Source organism: Thunnus maccoyii, chromosome 17, assembly GCF_910596095.1.
Source record: "Thunnus maccoyii chromosome 17, fThuMac1.1, whole genome shotgun sequence".
In the NCBI taxonomy this organism is placed as follows: Eukaryota; Metazoa; Chordata; class Actinopteri; order Scombriformes; family Scombridae; genus Thunnus; species Thunnus maccoyii.
Window position 1 is genome coordinate 9518594 of NC_056549.1, and position 18223 is coordinate 9536816.

The 18223-nt window shown below is 40.6% G+C and overlaps 1 protein-coding gene across 6 annotated transcripts in view; it reads right to left on the minus strand.

The window, feature by feature from the left end:
• Window positions 1-2192: 2192 nt before the first annotated feature.
• The window catches only part of LOC121882010 (neurexin-3b-like), a 392732-nt gene continuing 376701 nt past the window's right edge, over window positions 2193-18223 (minus strand). For all 6 annotated transcript variants that reach the window (XM_042389887.1, XM_042389889.1, XM_042389888.1 and 3 more), the window contains 2 exons: window positions 15397-15475; window positions 2193-4824 (listed from right to left, as the gene is read on the minus strand). In XM_042389887.1, the coding sequence (XP_042245821.1) occupies window positions 3839-4824; window positions 15397-15475 (1065 nt within the window). In that variant the 3' untranslated portion in view covers window positions 2193-3838. The remainder of the gene's footprint in view (window positions 4825-15396; window positions 15476-18223) is intronic.

The following is an 18223-nucleotide window of genomic DNA, read 5'->3' on the forward strand; positions in this document are numbered from 1 at the left end:
AGAGATATCTGGCAAAACTAAATACTACCATGTAATTTTTTTGATGCTTTCTGTGGTGGTTTATGCTGTAATTTTCCTCCCTGCTGCTTATTTTTGTTTCTCTGTGCTCTTGATGTTATTGTCGTGTTAAGTGCTTCATAGAATTTGTCTTTTATTTTAATCCCTGCCGTCTGCACTGTGGAAAAGTGCCACAATGTCATAAAACAGTATTTTGCTTTTAAAAAATATTTCAGGTGATTCTCAGTCACATTTCTAGATCTTGAGATTTTCCTGCTCGTCGGCTGCCGTCTAACCAGCTTCTCCTCTTCACATACGAGTGAGACTGAAATTTATATTCCGGTGTGGTGTTGTGAATGAAGCTAAGTGTCTTGGACGGACGCTCCTGATCGCAAATCAGCTCTGACAGTCGAGAGATAAAGGTAGAGAAGATCTTCCACTGATGCACAGTGCACTGCGGTGTGAGGCTCAATTTACAAAAGACCAGATAAATATTGAGTGAATTCAAAAAGGGCAGTCGGTTTAGAAAGAAACTAATCAGGGATGGCAAACAGGTTCACAGCTTCACATTCAGTATTCTACTCTGCAAAGGCGAAAAAACGCAGAAGGAGTATCATAGCGGGTCAAAAAAATGAGTTAAGACCTGAGTTTGATGTTTTGGCATCTGTTGTACTATATAAAAAAATCATTATGTCATAGAAATGTATAATTCCTGCGAAATCAGCTTTTTAAATTTGCAGCTAAAACCAACCCAACTAGTGAAAGCAAGTGAATAACTAAATAAAGTAGTAGCTAAATCCAATTAAGATAAAATTGAGAAAAAAAAATAAAGGATTAGCAAATCTCAGTGGCTGAAATGCTTCGTAAACCTGTGGAAGTGCAGAGTCAGGTGATAATTCTCTGTGTGTTCGTCGTTACAAGTGACCCCTTTCACATAAACAGTCGACCGTTGTTAATATAAAAATATTGATTATAGCCCCTTTTTATACCCTTCTCTTCTTCACTTCACTGCTTCTGTAGTCACCGCTCTTTATCTTTACAGGGCAGCGTTGCAGTAAGATGGAGTGTAGATTGTTGATGCCGTTGCTTGTTAGAATAAATGTTGTTTTCTTACACATTAACTTTTTATTGTGTTGACTTATGCAGAACAAATTTCCAGACATTTTGGCGGAGGACAAAAAAAAAAAAAAAAAAAAAGAATCTTGAGATGTGGGTCTGTTTCTGAATGTAAAATACAGTCCCTCAGTGGAACGAATCCCTGCTGGCCTCCTTGTTCCCATTTGCCTGTTGGCAGGATGAATGAGTTAATATGTAGTCATTGTGCAAGCTGGATATACTCACACACGCCGCTCTGATATCCTACATCAATGGGCTATTGCAAGTTAATGACCATCTCTGTGAAGGCCCATTTGCACGAAATATGGACAGTGTAAAAATGAGCTGGGAAAGCAGGTGCTGCTGCCATTGAGTAGCTCATAACCCGACCATATGGTTGTGGAGAATCTCAGTTGGCTGTTCATTCTCACAAAGGCCTGATTATAAAGAAACCCAAAGCCATCCTCCACTGTTGTGAAGACTCTGGATGTTCTAATAAACGTTTTCTCCCCTCATCCCTTTTTCTCTTGAATGAATTTGCATAATCATCTATAGGTAAATGACAGTGTTGAGCTACTGTGTTCCCGACTTCATTTGAATGGAAATGATACCACTTTTTGGTATAAAAGGAAATCGCTGAAGTGATAGCAAACGGATGAGAAATTGTGGTTTTTGTGAATAGTCTTCGACGTAAATGCGATCTATCTCCATCTCTTCGCAGAGTCTCCTCCTGCTCAAGACGGATGAGTGAGTGAGTGACAGCCCCCCCGCAGTCTAACATCCAAAACATTTGGGAACAACATTTTTTTTTTTTATTTCTGGGAATTGTTTGGAGTCAAAGGAGCATAAGACAATAATTAACTGGTCGAAAAAGCCAAGTACCAACACAAAAAATCAAAGTGAACATACACACCGACCGATTTGCATGAAAATGAATGAGAACAAATAACTTCAGCAATAAATAATGAAATAAAAAAAACAAAACAAAAAAAAACATATTGCTAGAAGATAATGTCAATAAAAATGAAACATGAAATTAAGCTACACAATTAAAGAAAAATAAATAAAATGCAAAAAGACGAGTTGAGCAGACAAGAACATTGACGTCACAGTTAAAAAAAAAAAAAAAAAAAAAAATGAAAGAAACAAAAGAAAACACCTGTAAATCAGTAAGGTGCTAGCAATAGATCTCCAAATCCATCATAATCTGTCTTTATTCTCTTGTTCTGTTTTTTAAATTTCCAATAAAAAAATAAATAACATGAAAGTAATTTCAGAATAATGAGGAGTCCCTAGTACAAGATCCGAGGGAGGTGTTTTTCTATTTGATTGACAGCTTCCGATGGTCAAATATTCATGCGACTTAGAGAAACACCATCCAGAGAGACTAGACGTCTAATCTAACAACATTTGCTCCCCGCCTAAACAAATGTTCCTGTGCACATCATTTTTTATCTCCAGGGATTCCTGGTAAAAGAATAAAAATGTTGTTTTTTTTTTTTTCTGTCATGTTGCTACAGCAGTAAAATCAAATCAAATGGTCTGTCTATACAAGAAGAGGATAAAAAAACAACCAACAGAAACTTGAATTTTCTGTACAATATTGACCTGCAAAGCACAACGGCTATGATGTAATAAAATATGTAAACATATTTGCTGTTTTTGACACAGTCGTCTGTGACAACAGATAGAATCACACTTGTTCACACTGCAGTAAGTCTTTAGCCTGGATATTTTCTTTTTTAAGATTGCGACAGTTAATTCTCCGCCAGACACAAATTATGATGATGTATTTTTTTTGCCACAGCATCTCAGGAAATGTTAAAAAAAAAAAAAAAAAAAACTGGACAAAATGAAAATGAAATGAAACTAAAGGAAAATGCTATCAGAGATTTAAAATTCAGAGAAATAACAATGTAGCATTTTGCCTGGTGGATCCACTTTTTCACACTTGAACACCATCGTGAATTTGGATGCCATGCATAGCAGTCCAATCCTTAGCTGAGGCGGGAGGGAGGGAGAGAAGAATATTGAGATACATTACTGTATCACATCCTGCTGAGCACTGCCTAGCCAACCCTGACTGGACATCATCCTTTTACAATAAAAAAACAAAGAAACTCCTAGATTCAATAAATGAATAAAAAAAACAAAAAAACAAAATTAGAAATTAAAGACAACTTTAAGTACACATATACTTTACCTCATATCGCATCCATGAAAGCTACATTTAATGAAACCATTTGTAATGCGAAATCATGTTTTTGACTTCCAACTCTCCCGACAATCATTATTTCTTGAGGTCCCTCACTTACACAGATGCCAGCACCACATCACATACACCTCACATGCATGCTCAGAATGGCCGAAATGACAGTGATCGTATTTTACAGGGTTACAATGGACAAGGTCATTAGAACTCCAAGGATCACACACCTCTGACAGTCACTTGGGGTCGTGATGTTATTCACACTGCCAAATGTCTCCAGCAGGGACTCCTTAAAAAGGTTCATGTCGAGTCCCGATGAAGTGGTACTGCATTGTCTCTCCGTAATGCTTACAATAGTAAGTGTGCTTCCATAAGCCAAAGTTCTTTTGTAAATGTTTCAGTGACTCAGAAAGTCTTGAGTTCTAAAGAGGTTTCATCCTTTTTTAATCACAGTTGCCAATATGGTACTGTCAAAATGTTTATATCTTTGTTCCAAACAGTTTATTTTTTTATGTGTTGGGAAATGACTTTTGATTTCTATACATAATATTCCTTGTCCTTGTCTTTCGGTCTCTTGCTACTGGCGCTGCCTTTAGCGCTGCTGCTGGGTGTTTTATCCTTCACCACAGCGCCATTGGTCTGCGCAGAGTTGCTGATGTAGTTGCGCGTCTCGTCCACCTGGTAGGAACCCTCGTCCCTGTTCCTGTACTTGTACATGGCGTAGAGGAGGATGAGGATGCAGAGGGCAGCGGCTGAGACAATGCCCACCACCATGCCCGTGGTACTGCTGGATTCCCGGATCACCTCGGAGGCCCCCGGGGGTACTCGTCGCACCACACCGGGCACCGTGGGCAAGGCAGCGGGCACCGTGCGCAGCATGGGCGAGGTTATGAAGGGGCCCCGTGGCTTGGTGCCGTCCAGATCGAAGGACGTGGGCAGGGGCAGCAGGACTATGTCCGGCTGTTGGGGTTTTACCTCGCGGTTGTTCATTTTCCCGGCAGGCAGCTTGGGCGGCGTGTCTGAGGGGACCGCCACAGGAGGCGTGCCACGGAGGTCGGGCAGAGGCAAGGTGGGTGTAGTCCTACCTGCCTCAGAGGCTTTGCTAGGCCTCAAGTCCTTGGCCTCCCACTTGGGCGCGAGGGCTTTGTAGCCGCCTTCATAGGTTGATGTGGTCAAGATCTTATCTGTTACCAGGGAGAAGGTGGTGTAAAAATCTTCATCGTCAGTCGGGGGCAGGCTAGAGTCGAAAGCTTCGCCAGAGCCAAACCCCGAAATCACCATGCCATCATCATCATCATCATCACCATCATCACCACCATCACCATCATCACAATCATCGCTGCCTCGGTCCGACAAGCAAGGTACCCCCGCCTCAGTGGCCATGGCCAAGGATTCTTTGGTGGTCTCAATAATGGTGAGGACGGGGCGGAGGGTTGGGGGAAGGGGGATGAAGGGAGAACGGGTGGATACAGAAGGGATGTCTATGGGGTCCTCGACTAGCACGGGGATGACTAGCTCCCCTCCTGGAAAGTGAGACAGAGAAACAAAACACCAGTCAGAGGGCAGAAAGTTCTTCCATCAGCAAAAGCTAGCAAACACCAAAAGAACCGGTAACCAAAAAACGTAAAAAAGCAAAGCTCAACATAAGGAGGAAATGAACTGAAGAGAAACAAAGAAATGAAGAAAACAGAAAATACCGTACCAGTGCAAAAACTATGAAACTCAGAACCAAACAAGACCCAAACTGAAAGAAAACAACAGCCATAAATAAAGTATACATTGCATCAAAAGGCTTTGAGGGATGCACAAGGGTGAGCCACATTAAACTGACTCCACATATTAACTCCTAAATGTCCTAAATGTTCTCAGATAGTGGTATGCTTTATCACGACTACACTATAAACTAGTTATCATGTGTTCTATGTGTTGCATGTATACTCATAATTTATCATGACTATATGTAAAAAGTGTGAGTTATGTGTATATGCCACATAAATTGTAGCATCTATGAGATAAGGCTGTATATTTTTCCACTTAAATGACTAGGTTCAGGCTTTTAAGAGGCTTGTTTCATTTAACTTCAAGTGTAAATCCTTTTTTAGTCCGTTCAAAAAAAATGTGTTCTGTGGATACAAAGAAGCAGAAGGTATTAGCATTTGTTTGCAATTCAAGTGCAAGCCAGTGGGCCTGAAAGCAAGTTAACCAAGTCTGAAATGAGAAACTGTTTGTAAGGTGTTTCATATTGCTGCTCAAAGAAGCGCTTTTTAACCCCGCTGACCTACACGGGCAAACAAATACTAACAGCTCCTGCATTATAAAGCTTTAAAAAAAAAAAACGACTGAAAACAAATACAAGGAAAAGATTTGAAAAAAACCCCCTGCTGTACAGGATGTTTATGGACTGGAGGTACTGAACATATCGATCATATGAGCCTCTTAAAAACCAGAACTGAACTCTGTGTCACATACTGATATACAAAAGAAAACTGTGCCGCACACAAGTTGTTGTCATGGAAAAACTGAGGGGACTTTCTCTCCTCAGCACTAGTGGGCTCCCCTATTTGCCCTAGCCTCTTGCCTTTTGACCCCTACAGTTACCACAATGGCACAAAGTCACCTGGCAGTTCAATTCCACCTGAATGTTTGCTGTTTTGTACTGTTTGGTGGGAGAATCCAGCTCGTAACAGCTTGCGTTCTCCGTTTTTTAATGTTATTCTATGATTTCAAAGCATGAAGAGTGTTAAAACTTAAGAACCTAGGGACTTAAATACATTCCTGCATCCACCTATTTCTAATAAACCCATTTTGGAGCAGTTAACGGTGGATGCTTTATTGGTTAAACCTGTCGTTTGACTACTACAAAGAGTTAGAAACATTCAGATGTCTATTGAAGCTGCTTATCCTCTTGCCAAAGTGGCTTGTTTGTACATTGCAAAGGCTCACAAACAGGGCACTATAAAGAGATGCAAACCTTTTGGAACAATAAAGAAAAAAAAAAGAACACAACAGAAATGAAGGAAACAAAAATAATAATTAAGGCATTGCAAAAAGAGTTCAGAGTTAGAGCAAACATTGTAAAAAAAACATTCACAAAGTAAAGCCACAGATAGAGCTATCCAGAAAGGGATTAGTAACAAGTAAGTAGAAGAAAAACAGGTAAAAACAAAGTCAGCTCGGAAAATCATAAAAGCCTACAAAAAAAAAAAAAACAGTTTTCAAAAGGAAGAAAGCATACCATCAGTTTTGTCAACTTACATCAACAAATTGCCCGCATGATTTTGGCAGGAAGAAAAAAAATTTACAAAAGAAAGTTGTGTAAGAATGCCTTTGGACAAGTTAGGTTAGTTTCTTTTTAACAATTTCTGATTAATTAGTATATATTTCTCTTTTTAGACAGGATGGTACAGGGAGGCAACAACACATACATCCACACATCATGACATGAAAAATAATCTTCACCATTCTGTTCAGGATAATTTTTTTTTGTTTTTTTTTTTGTTCTTTTAATAAGTATTTAGTTTTGTATAAAAAAGAAAACTGTATATCTATAATTCTTGCTTCGATAGATAAGTCTCTCCATAAATATCTACAGCCTGATTAGATGACTCTTTTTTTTTTTTTTTTTTTTTTTTTTTTGCTCGACTTTAACTTGTTCATTAGTTATGAACAAATATGGATGACTGTACATATCTTAGAATCTCTACGTAAAGGATTTGGGAGGAGGGAGTGTGAGACGGGGGTGGGACCTATGAACATACTAGGAAGGAAATGACATAGATGGGGGTGAACGTGTACATCAGTTGCCATGTCCATGTAAAGGCGGCACGAAGCGGTCGGGCGGCATTAGAGCTTTTGGCTGTAAGGAAGGGATGGGGATATACAAACAATGAGCATATACATGCCCATCTACAAAAGAGAACAGCACTCTCAACACTGACAGTTTTACAAACCCTAAGCTGCAACTTCTTTTGCCATGCACGAAAATTAATCGACTCATTCACTGATTAAATCCAAATTTCAATCAGAGATAGCTATCATGTAACAGGAAGATATTAGAGATCAGCATTTGAAACAGTTTGGAACAGTTTTCACATATAGTGGCGAGGGTCTACTTTGGAGGTGTCTTCTCTTTTTTCTCTATGAGACCTTGAATTTGAACATCCAATACAGCTGCTGCGGTTTTGATACCCAATCTTAAAAAACCATATGTCGTTTGTGGCATGGTAATTAATTCATAGAGAAAAGAGGAAGTCTCTTTCTAATTAGGGAAAAAAAATCATCAAAACATTGGCAGTAATAATTCTTAGCAAATTGGCAGATATTTAAAATTTTAACATTTTCAGAAAGAAACAGAGATACACATATATGTATATTAACATATATGTACAAAAGACAAAAATAAAAACAGATTAGCAAGCAAGAAAGAAAGGCATTAAATTTCTCACACTACCAAAGATGAACAACCAGAAAGCACACACTGAGGCAGACAAAGAGAGGGGGGGACAGTTTATAGGCAAAATGTCACCACCTTCATTTAACTAATAATAACCACTTTATTATTAGTTACTTCAATACATTTCTCTTGTTAGTATTTTAAAACACAGGACAGGGCGTGCAATCTGGATGTACGTCAGAGAAGAGAGGTAAATCAGACATGGTTTCGTTTTGGATTTTAGTTTCACTATAAGAAGTTGGGTTAATGCATGCTTAAGTAAGTTGCATTTAGGGAGAGTAATATACAATAACAATACAGCAAGCCAGGGTCAGGTAGGGGGGAGGGGCTTAAGAGGGGAGGGGGTGGGTGGGGGGGGGGGGGTTTCAAAGGTCAGTAAAAGGTCACTGCCACCAAGGGCTGTGGGATATTTTCTCAGGCAAAGAAACCATTCATCAGCAGTTAATAAGGGAAGAAGGTGCACCATGGGTGATATATAACCAACATTATGTGGCATTTAAGCCCACCGCATTCGCTAATTAATCAAAGTGGGACAAGTAGACTGATAATTAATGAGCTACTTTTTCTTAAATGTTTAGATCCCTTGTGTTATGTGCATAACCAACAGCCTTCGTTTGACAGATAACACTGCGTTGGGGAAGGAGTTCCACAAGAGGGCACAGGGTGGCGAGTTTATTTCTGACTGCGGTGAGTTTTAAGGAGATGTGAGAGGTGCATTTGTCTTCAGATATCAGGTTTTGGTTTTTCCTCTGCAGGCTGGTTGCAGATACCTCATTCATTAAGCAAAACTGGGTCTAAGAGTTAAGCATTATTGAGGAAATATGGCATCTGTCATGCTGTATTGACTGTGTGTTATCAACGCTGACGTCTTAAATATGAATTTCCTGACGGTCCAGCCGTGCTCCGGAGAATGTGGTAATGTCTGACATAACGTGGAGTGGATTTCTACTGTATGTCTGTAGTGTGTGAACTACTTGTCCACTGAGAGCTGCTGCTCATGCTAAATTGCTGTGATAATATTCCAGTAACAGAGCCAAACCCCTTTTCCTGTTAAACAAACTATACCAGCACAGAGTAAGTGATTCTATTCGAGGCGTTATTTATCTAACTCTGCCCTTGTTGTCTTGGCCTTGTTTGCATCTTTTTACTCCATTCTTGGATAACAGCTTCCGTCAACTGTTAGCTTTGCGCTATATCAACAAAACACTTGACTGGGAGGGAAAACGCTGCAGTTAAGGGTCTACAGTAAAGTCAGTGCAGGGGACCTTGACGTTTCAGTAAACACTTTAATCCTGTGTAAGCTCTTGCACAAGCGTTGCACATCTTGCTGCATTTCTGAGGCAGACAAACACTGCAGTTTCTAATGGGTTTGCTTAACCAGATTGCGTTTGTTTTCCGCACTCGTCAAGATGGATGGGGATTTCATTCTAAGCCTCTGCCTCCCTGGCAAATAATTGCCCATTGCTCTAGACTTACAACTAGTTACGCAGTTTTCTTTCTTTTTAAGCAAAAGGGAGTCAGGTCTAAGTGTTTCTTTGCGCTACTGCCTACTGACTAGCCTTTGCATCAATAAGACTCTTTTAACCATAAAATCAAGAGCATGTAACAAACTGAATTTTATAACCATTCCTCTTTTCATCATCCCTGGAAAGAAAGACACTTACACTATCTGCTGCATGCCTTTGCTGGCTTTTGAAGAGGAATTAAGTAAATGTAGTTACTACTAAATAGCTGGTTGACTGACTACCTCAGCAGCTTGGAGGCTTCAGATGCAGAAATCTCACAGCAGCAGTTTCTCTTCGCTTTCCTCCACTCCCCCCTCTCTCTCTCTTTTTTCCCTCTCTTCTCTCTCCTGGCCTGATCCCCGTGTTCATCCAGCGTTTGCTGAGGCTTCCGAATGGAGATGAATCCTGACGTTGTGTCAGGGATTTGACGGCGCTACACCATAAAAGCGGAAAGCTGGTGCACCAGCACCAACCATGGATGAACTGAGTCAATGGGATTTCGATGCTGCAAATTGTGGGTGAGTCAGTAGTTTGGGGCCCTGAAATCCCATTGTGGATGTGTGCATTGTGCCCAGAGACCTGCTGTAGCAGATTCATTCACCTCTACCCACTACAGGTAGGGAGCTGATTACCACAGAGCCAGCAACACACAGACTCCCAGCGTGGACATATTTAAAGGGACATGCCAGAGATTACATTGGTGCATGTTTCTAGAAAGCTCAGCCATTGCAAACTTTCTAGAAACATGTACCTTTAAAAGCTCACTTTAGCTTGCCATTAAATTATCTTATCTAGCCTGTGCACACCCCTGCCAAGGGAAGTCAAATTTTTTCACTGATGGCTGTTCATTACATCCTAGAAGTTGAATGAAGTTCTGTTTACAACTCCAGCAGGTGGAGAGGTCTACCCTGTAAGGGTGCATAAACCAGCTCTGGCTGGAGGAAGAGCTCTCTTCCAGGGATGTCCCGAAGCCACAGTGCATGGCAGATAGCTCTTAATCCGTCATCATGTGGCTGGGCGCAGTCTGGCGTATTAAATTGGCATCTCCAGCAAGCGTGGCGACTCGCCCCTGTCAGCCGGTCGATTTGCTGTACAGCCATTAGGCTGCACCTCTGCACTTGGCGGACATGTGTCAGCTGAATAACCTTTAAACTGATCTGAGGCCTGTGTTGAAGTGACAGCCGGCCCGATGGGGCTTGACGGAAGCCATAGCTGACGCCACAAGGAAAGCCAATGATCCATCCCTGTCATACTTCCTTCCGTACCCCACACGTGTTTGGGCTCTTCATATACAGCAATGACGGAATCACGTTATTATTATTATTACACTGATGCTTCCAATCTAATATTAATTTGAGCCACACACTCGCTACTTTACCCACCCAAGGCCAATGAGATGAGACATCTATAAAGATGTTACATTTGCTTGATTTGTGTTGCACCTCATCAAAGGCTGATAGGGTAACTGTGCAAGCCCTTTTATTAAATACACAACCTTTTTATGATCTATTTGACTATCATATAGTTTTATTGTGGGAGGCTGTCCTCTCTAGAAAAATGACAGCATTAGTTGTTTGTACAAAAAGCTTAAAACAACCTACCTGTATGTTTATGATCAGTAGCAATGCAGGAGGTAGTCTGACATTCTTAAAGCGAAGCAAAAAGTAAGAGTGTGGAGGATGAGGTGCATCATCTCCTACCAACAATCAATGTTGGTTTGCTTTAAGCATGACAACAATCTTCCCCTAACTTTAAACTGGCATTAATTGATTAATGTATAATGTATAATCACCATATAAAGTTTATATGGCAACACAGAGCAACTTAAGCATCATTTGGAGTTGTGTTTCTGGCCACCTGGCAAATACAAGTCTTATATTCAGTCCTCCTTTAAGCTCTGTTTTGGTTTCCACCAACTCCTTGTCTTATTCAATAGCGACTCCCTATCCCTGTCTGTCTTCTGTTTGGTGCTGGGCAGGTATATCTATGTGAGTGAACCAAAACAGTAAAGTTGCCGGCTGTAACGCCAAAACAGTTTCCTGAAAGACACTAAAATGCTTTGTAGAGCTGATGTGAACTGCAGAGTTGGGTGACAATTCTCTGTAGGGTATATGAGTGAATCTTTTCATATTACACCTACTTTTGAACCATTGTTAATATAAAAATATTGATTAGAGCACTGTTAGCTAGTTTCCAAAACGTAACCTAAACTTAAACTTGGGGGTGATAGGTTAGAAAATGTTCCTATGGGTTGTTTTGGAAGGCCTTGAACATTTATGTAAGAGGACTTTATGTTCGTACATGTTACAGGCATTTTATATATTGTACTTTTTGGTATGCAGTGGAGCCACTGCAACATACCTTTATCATAGCAGACCTTTTGACTTGACTTATGCAGGTGTAACTAATAACAATAATGACGGCTCAGTTCCATTTAGGATTTACAGGATTGTCTCTCTGACACGGCAACTGTACAGTAAAGGGAGCAAACACGTCATTGATGTTATTAGTTACACTTATTCTTTCCCAGCTATGACAGGTCAAAATACCTGCTGTGACAAAGATCTGTAATTAGTCATTCAGGCATTTTTATCACATCTATTCTGTTTAGTCTTATTAAAAGGTAAACTCTTTACATGTGTTTATCCTGAGTCTAAATAAAAACCATTTTTGTCATCAGGTCTAACTAATATTAATGTCTTGGAGGATTTTAGGAACTTGTAGGTACTGCATGTACAAATCAAACATTCAGATTTGCATTTGTGAATTTATGAAAATCATTTGCATCAATTACTACAATATAATTACATATTAATCACAGAATTGCTCTGATTACATGGTAATGACAAGCTGCAACACTGTTAATCACTGTGAAATTAAATCATAAATTGACTTGGCGTTTGCTGTTCTCCAAACTGAGGATCTCTTTTTTTTTTTTTACCAGTGATATTAAGGTAGTAGCTTATACCAGCTACTGTTCATTTAACCAAGAGTTAGTCAAGAATCCCACTGCACACTCCTTATTTGCTCTCTTGTGGAACTCACACGGGATAAAGGGTAAAGGTAAGGTTTAACAGTTTTTTATAAAAAACATACAGACAAGACAACCATGAGACGACCACATACAGCAGACAAGACAGGCTGTTTGGCAGACACAGACGGAGCTTTGACAGAGACATCAGGCACAAGCACAAACACAAGACGCCTCCGAGGGAGGAGCTGCCGCGGGGAACAGCGGTGGTGCAGGCCCACCGCTGTAGCCCCGAACACACACTGACATGTAGTAGAAGCCAGCTGGGGGTTAGCCTGAGACTTATGGGTGGAGAAGAAGCAGCACACAAAATGAATGCCAATCATATCCATGCAGAAGCAGGGGAGTGGGGGAGAGGACTAATCGTTAGTCTATAGAGCTGCAGTACAGTCCAGTACAGTGTGCATGCCACAAATGCCTTCTACTTGGAGCAACAGATAGAATAGAAAAACAGATATACTTTGTGGCAATAAAAGTCTTTTTATGCCATCTGCATTCAAACAGACATGTATATGCAGAAAGGCGAAAAGAAAGAAGGTGAGTCAGGATGGGGGGGAGGGTGGGGTGGGGGGGTGGGGGGTTAAACGCTCGGGAGGGGAGACAAGGAGTCATTCTTTCACACACAACTTTCTTGAGACAGAATGGAGTTGCCTGCACAAGGCCAAAAAAAGGATGATGGCAAGAAAAGATTTTGTTGCCGTTCATTTCCCTATGTTGTATCGAAAATGGGGGGAGGATGTTTCTTTAGAAGCCATATGGCACAAAAAAAATAATAAAAATAAATAAATAAACACAAACTTGATGAGTAGGAGAACTTTGAATTTTCCAACCACCAAAAGTTCATGCGGCACAAGATGAGGCAAAAACGGGAGGAGCGGCTCTATCCTTGCTTGGAGGATGGACGACGGATGATGAGGAGGACACCAAAGAAAAGGAAAAACAACAACGACAACGAAACAAGAAAAATAAAATCAGCCCCAGTTTCCCCTCCCCTCATACTCAACCCACCCGAGCCCCAAAGTAAAGCGAAAAAACAAAAGCTCAAATCTTAAGCAACCCAGCAGCTGGGTCCAAATCGATACAGAAGAGAGATGTTCATATGTGCATCACAGGAGAAATAAAAACCAAACAAAATGCAACAGAAAAGAAACCAAACCAACATCATGTCATGCAACTGTTCATACGACTGGAAGCGGGGCAAGGAATGAGGATATGAATTTCTGTGTCAACATGGTGAAATGTACAGTACAGGTATGTATGAGTGTGTATGACTACATATGTTGCCACTATATGAGGGGAGGGTACCATGTTCTCTTTAATAGTAAAAACTTCTTACATTACACTTTGTTGCATTCCCACTTTTGAGAATACTTGGGTTTGAGGTTTTAAGTCTCAGGAAATTTAAAAAAAAACAAACAAAAAAAACACAAGCTGTAAAAATTTGTCCATTCAATTTCAATAATCTCTGACTTAAGAAAGCAACTCATGCTTATAGATAAAGAACCTAAATACTGCATGAAGGCACAGAGAAAATAGCTTTCTCTTCACATCAAAAAGCCATAAGCACAAGGACCTAAATGTGGCCATAATTTCAAGGAATAAAAAACTATTACAGTGTGATAAGGCTTCAGAGTAAATTAGTTCCTTTCACAGATTGGGGAAAATGGTTAAAATTACTAGCTGAGTATCTCCTAAACTACACGGAGACACCTCATTTCTGAAAGGAATAAATAAATGCCCGATTATCTGTTATGTTCTCTGAGCACAGATAAAATGAAAGGGCAATTCATTGTTTCAACTTAGGCGTATTATTAGCTGTGAAAAGTGGACATATGCTTGGTGCTAAGCTGAGCCATATTTAGCCAGATTAACGCGGCATCAATTAGTCTGCTGTGATGGCGTTTTGAAGGACAGTGAAGCAATCAAATAGCCTGAGCTGTTAATGATTTCCAGAGTGCCTAAGGGGAGACGCTTTTTACATACTGAGCCAGTTTCAATAGCGCTCACTGTCTCCTGGTTTACTCCATACCATTAGGACACATGCCAACTGCTCATGGGCAGAAGTGTGATTGACAGCTGCTTATTTAAAAGTCGTCCAAACCCAAGTCGCCTCAAAATAACCACCCCTTTTAAATCTGCGGTTGTATTTCCAGCTCTGTCTTTATTTCTCAAAACCACTGAGTGGATGTCTCATCACTTTGATCTAATCACAAAGTGATACGTGTGTGTGTGTTTGTGTGTGTGTGTGTGTGTGTATGTGTGTGTAAAGGGAGGAGGGAAAAGAGACGATGCGCACAGAAATTCGAGGATATCTGTTCTCTATTAGAATGTTTCAGGTAAGGCAAGCCTCCGACGAAGGAAACAGAGGTACAAACAAGAGAAGAAGAAGAAGGTAGGAGAAGGGAGGAAGAGGCTCTGTTGCAGTTAGTCTGCTACATATCACAGTATCTATGCTGAAAGCATCTTTGTTCTCGAAAGAATCTCAAAATGTATCCTCTGTCAAAAGAGACGCACACACACGCACAGCAAGAGGAAATCAACCATGTACAGGACAGATACATTTTGAAGCATCAGTGCGGGCGACATGGGGCTTGATACTAATTTCGTACTTTGTTAAGTAAAGTTTTGCTCTCGACTGAATGCTGAGAGAACAAAATTAGTATCAACGCTTCATCATGTCAGCAACCAGTGGCCCCATAGCTAAGTGTAACTTGTTTTTTTTTTTTTTTTTTTAGATGAAAGGTATGAGCTTTAACTACAATGGCTGTCAGAATAGTCCTGACTAGAAGCTGTATGCGTTTAGTTATTAACAGTTTAAACTGGGACTTCCTATAGTGAGCATGCTAAGGATATAGCAACTTAAATCTTACTGCTTTCATCCATCTCCAAAGAGTTCTTTAAACTTTAGATATACACTGAGAACCCCTCGCACAAGTGTATATTTCTCATGTAGGCTACTTTTTTTTCGGAGGGCTTTTTGAAGTTACACTTGAAGCTCCCATGGGACATGATGCTAAGAGGAGAGGCTCCTCGGTAGCAAATCAAAGAAAGATAAGGAGAAATAGACCAGGTTCTGAGCAAGCACAACTCAACACACCCATCCCACCTGCATGTCCGGAGTCACACTCTTCCAGGTCCTCGTCGTCGCTGGAGCACTCCGCCGATGAAACAATGTCATCTGTCGTCTATGGAGAAAGAAACACGTACACACACACCCACACACACACAGACAGACACACACACACACACACACACACACACACACAGAGAAATATATGGTTAGGCCTGGGGCATTAAAGTGAGTGCTCAACTTGCACACAGCCATTCCATTCAAGGATATCTCTGCACACACAGACCTCTCCGCCTGTCCTTCGGCTTCCATATATCACTTGGAGTCAATCATATTTCACAGTGTTTATCATTCTTCACTTTATGTGCTTTCCACCTCCGCAGATAATTGTTTTCCTTCACCCACCGCACTCTGCCTCCGATTATTTATCGCCTCTCTCCTCCTCCGTCGTCCACAATCAATGGCCTCACCAAGCCCTCACAGATCAACACCGTCCCGGCTTCTGATTTGTGCTAAAGGGTGCGGAGGGAGGGAGGGAGGGAGGGAGGGGATGGGGCAGCAGACTTGCTAGCTACACGCGGAGCAGCGATGGATTATCTGCACCCACCAGTTCCCACAATTCTGATTTATCCCCTCTCCCCCCCCCTCCCCCCCTCCTTCCTCTTTTTCGGGTTGACCCATGGAGGACAGAGGGGGGAGGTTGTATTTCAGCAGTGGTGCGCTGGGCAGCCGGCGTTTATTAGAATGAATCAGCGGGGCGATAAAATAAGCCCTGTCACCGAGCAGGGTTATGAAATCAGAGTGCTGATTGAGTTTTCCAGTTCTGGCCGAGGGTGTGAGGCTCTAAATATCATTGAGTTTGACAGACTAATGAAACGCGCCCCCGTGCTTGTGCTGCTGCTTTCAACAGGGCCTAAAGAAAGCTGCCCACCTCTACCATATGCATACACATGCTGATGTACCAACATGCACGTTGGCCACACTCCTCACAGTGAGAAAGTAGATTTTTCAGCGTATATTGCTAATGTGTGGTGTGATTAGTTGTGATGGGGTGTGCTATTTTCTATATCAGTACATTTGATAATATGTTAATGCGTGTTTGTGTAAGTGTACATAATGCACCACATTATCGACTGTACTCCAACATGAGGAGGCAAAAAAAAAAAAAAAAACTAAGCAAGAGGGGAGGCTCTAAACTAAATTGCTGTAAAATATGGCCCCTTGGTAAACATGACATTATTTATTGAAGCCACATTACAGGCGTAAAAGTCTTGGTTATTGCTGAAAGAGGGTTATTGCTTGTTATTATGATAGCAGCAGATGTGGGAGGCAGGGACATACACAGAGAGAGAGAAAGACAGAGATGAAAAACCAGAGCCACTTCAAAGTCTGTTCCAGCAATTTCAGCCCAAGACCATCACACCATAACCCGGCATCAACTGAAAAACACTGCCTTTCTCTTGTCCATTCATGCTGCATTTCTCTGCATCTTATGCCTACAGCATCTCAGCACAGAGCAAATATTTACACAGCCTTGGATGCAGTAGCTTGGCGGAGCCCAGAACACAAGCATCTATGATCTCAGAATACAAAATTTAGCGGAATAACGAATTATCATACTAGCGAGCCTGCTAATATTCTAATTAAAAACATGTTTTGTCATGTACAAGACACAGAGAGTCTAGCAGGCTGGACTACTGTGATGCTCTCCTATCTGGTCTACCCCAAAAAAAGTTATAAAACTGCAACAGCTGATTCAGAACTCTGCAGCCCGAGTGCTGACCGGGACCAGAAGGAGAGCACACCTGTTTTAACGTCCTGACATTGGTCGCCTGTCAGTTTCCATATTGATTTTAAAATGATTTGACTTGTTTTTAAAGCATTTCATGGCCTTGCACCGGCGTATACTGTATGTCTCACATGGTTCCAGTGCATGAACCAGTACGGCCCCTCAGGTTCTCTGGCACGAGTCTGTTAGTTGTTTCAAAGTGCAGGATTAAAACCTTTGGTGAGGCAGCTTTTAGTTTATATGCTCGGAGCTGCTGGAACAGTCTGACTGAGGATCTGAGAGCACTTGAAACTTAAAACCTACCTCTTCAGCCTGGCTTTTGATTAAGAATGGTTTGTCAACATTATTTACTTTATTTTATTCACTTATTTTATTGTAATTATGTTGTAAAATGTTATTCTATCTTATTGTATCTGTTATTCTATTATTATTAAAATTATAATATATTTTTTATCCCTCTTATCGATTTTATGTCCCTGATTTGTTTTGTCTTTTTAATCTGTTTTATCTAGTTTTTGTTTCACTCTATTCTACTTGATCTAATTACTGTTATTAGAGCCCTTAAAATATATTACATTTTCATCATTTTTAATTTCTTATTTTTCTTGCATTGGTCTCAAATTGTTTTTCTGTTTTTTTTTTTGGTCTTTTTTGTTGTTTTTTTACGGTCTACACTTGTTTTGTCTTATTATAGGCTTGTCAGTCATCTGTGAAGCACTTTGAACTGCGCTAACCTGTATGAAAGGAGCTATACAAAAGAAAGTTTGATTGATTAAATGATTGTTTTGGAACAACAATGATTCACCTGCCAACAATCTCACAAGGCCGCTCCTGGTAACATTTCTGTAATACTTCCTACACTCAAGTTCAAGTCCTGCTTGAAAGGCTATCACATAAAAGGCAGAACAAGCTCTAAAGTACACAAAGATATTGAAAAGTGTACCACCGACTCGAGAGCGCTGTAATAAATATGAAATTCAATTTATTTCTAATGTATAAAGAAAATTAAATCCGTTGAATAAACCATGAAATACTGTAATGAGACCAATTTAAGTTGTAACGGAGATTCTTCTT